The sequence below is a fragment of the Larimichthys crocea genome, unplaced genomic scaffold (genome assembly GCF_000972845.2).
Source record: "Larimichthys crocea isolate SSNF unplaced genomic scaffold, L_crocea_2.0 scaffold48668, whole genome shotgun sequence".
Classification (NCBI taxonomy): Eukaryota; Metazoa; Chordata; class Actinopteri; family Sciaenidae; genus Larimichthys; species Larimichthys crocea.
The window spans coordinates 1-926 of NW_020856350.1; the positions used below are offsets into that span (position 1 = coordinate 1).

The 926-nt window shown below is 40.8% G+C and overlaps 1 protein-coding gene across 1 annotated transcript; it reads left to right on the forward strand.

Annotated features, from left to right (window-relative positions):
- Positions 1–46: 46 nt before the first annotated feature.
- Positions 47–896, forward strand: LOC113745146 (hydroperoxide isomerase ALOXE3-like; the record flags this gene model as incomplete). The annotated part of the gene is made up of 3 exons (XM_027276634.1): positions 47–247; positions 385–471; positions 574–896. Coding segments are annotated over 3 exons (552 nt in total), but the record flags the coding sequence as incomplete, so codon positions are not given.
- Positions 897–926: the final 30 nt, after the last annotated feature.

Here is a 926-nt window from a genome sequence, read left to right on the forward strand (position 1 = left end):
CAGTACTGGTAATGGATTGAATGAGCTCTCTTGTCTTCATCTGCAGCTGAAGCAGACTCCAGCCGACGACAATCCCATCTTTCTTCCTACTGATGAGTGCGACTGGTTGATGGCCAAGATGTTTGTGAGAAGTGCAGATTTTCATGAGCATGAGTACAATGTTCACCTGCTGCGCACTCATCTGCTGGCTGAAGTCTTTGCAGTGTCACTACTGCGCAATGTGCCCATGGTGCATCCACTGTACAAGGTAACTGTGAGGGAGAATACTGAACTTGCTGTAGTTGTAGTTTTTTTCATAGAAAGACAATGGTATAGAAGCATCAAGATTTCTGACTTTGTTAACAAGTAATAGTTTTACTAAGAGAGTTCCCTCTTTACCCTCAGCTCCTCAAACTTCACACTCGCTACACTATGCATATCAACGTCTTGGCTCGACTTACACTGATATCCGAGGAGGGAATTTTACCACAGGTACGAAAAGATCAACACACTCACATATAACCTAAACAATATTTCTTTTATTTTAATGTCATCTACAATCTCTAACTATATACATATTTGACTGTTCCCTAGATTTCAGCGTGCAGTAGAGAGGGTATGATCACAATCCTGAAGAAATCACTGTCCACCATGACCTACAGCTCCCTCTGTATACGAGACGACATCACTGAGCGTGGGGTGGAGGATGTGCCGAACTTCTACTACAAAGATGACGGACTCTGGCTTTGGGATATCATCCACAGGTTTTATAGGCAGTCTCCATTTTTCATTAAGTTTATAATGTATATGATATTGTTACAAAATGATGGATGTTTCAGTGGTATGTACAGTAATTGACATGCTAATGTCTTGAAATAATTAGTTACGAACATCCCCAAGGTGTCAAACTTTCAAAAAAAATCTTGACAAGCTCTGACAGGTGATAT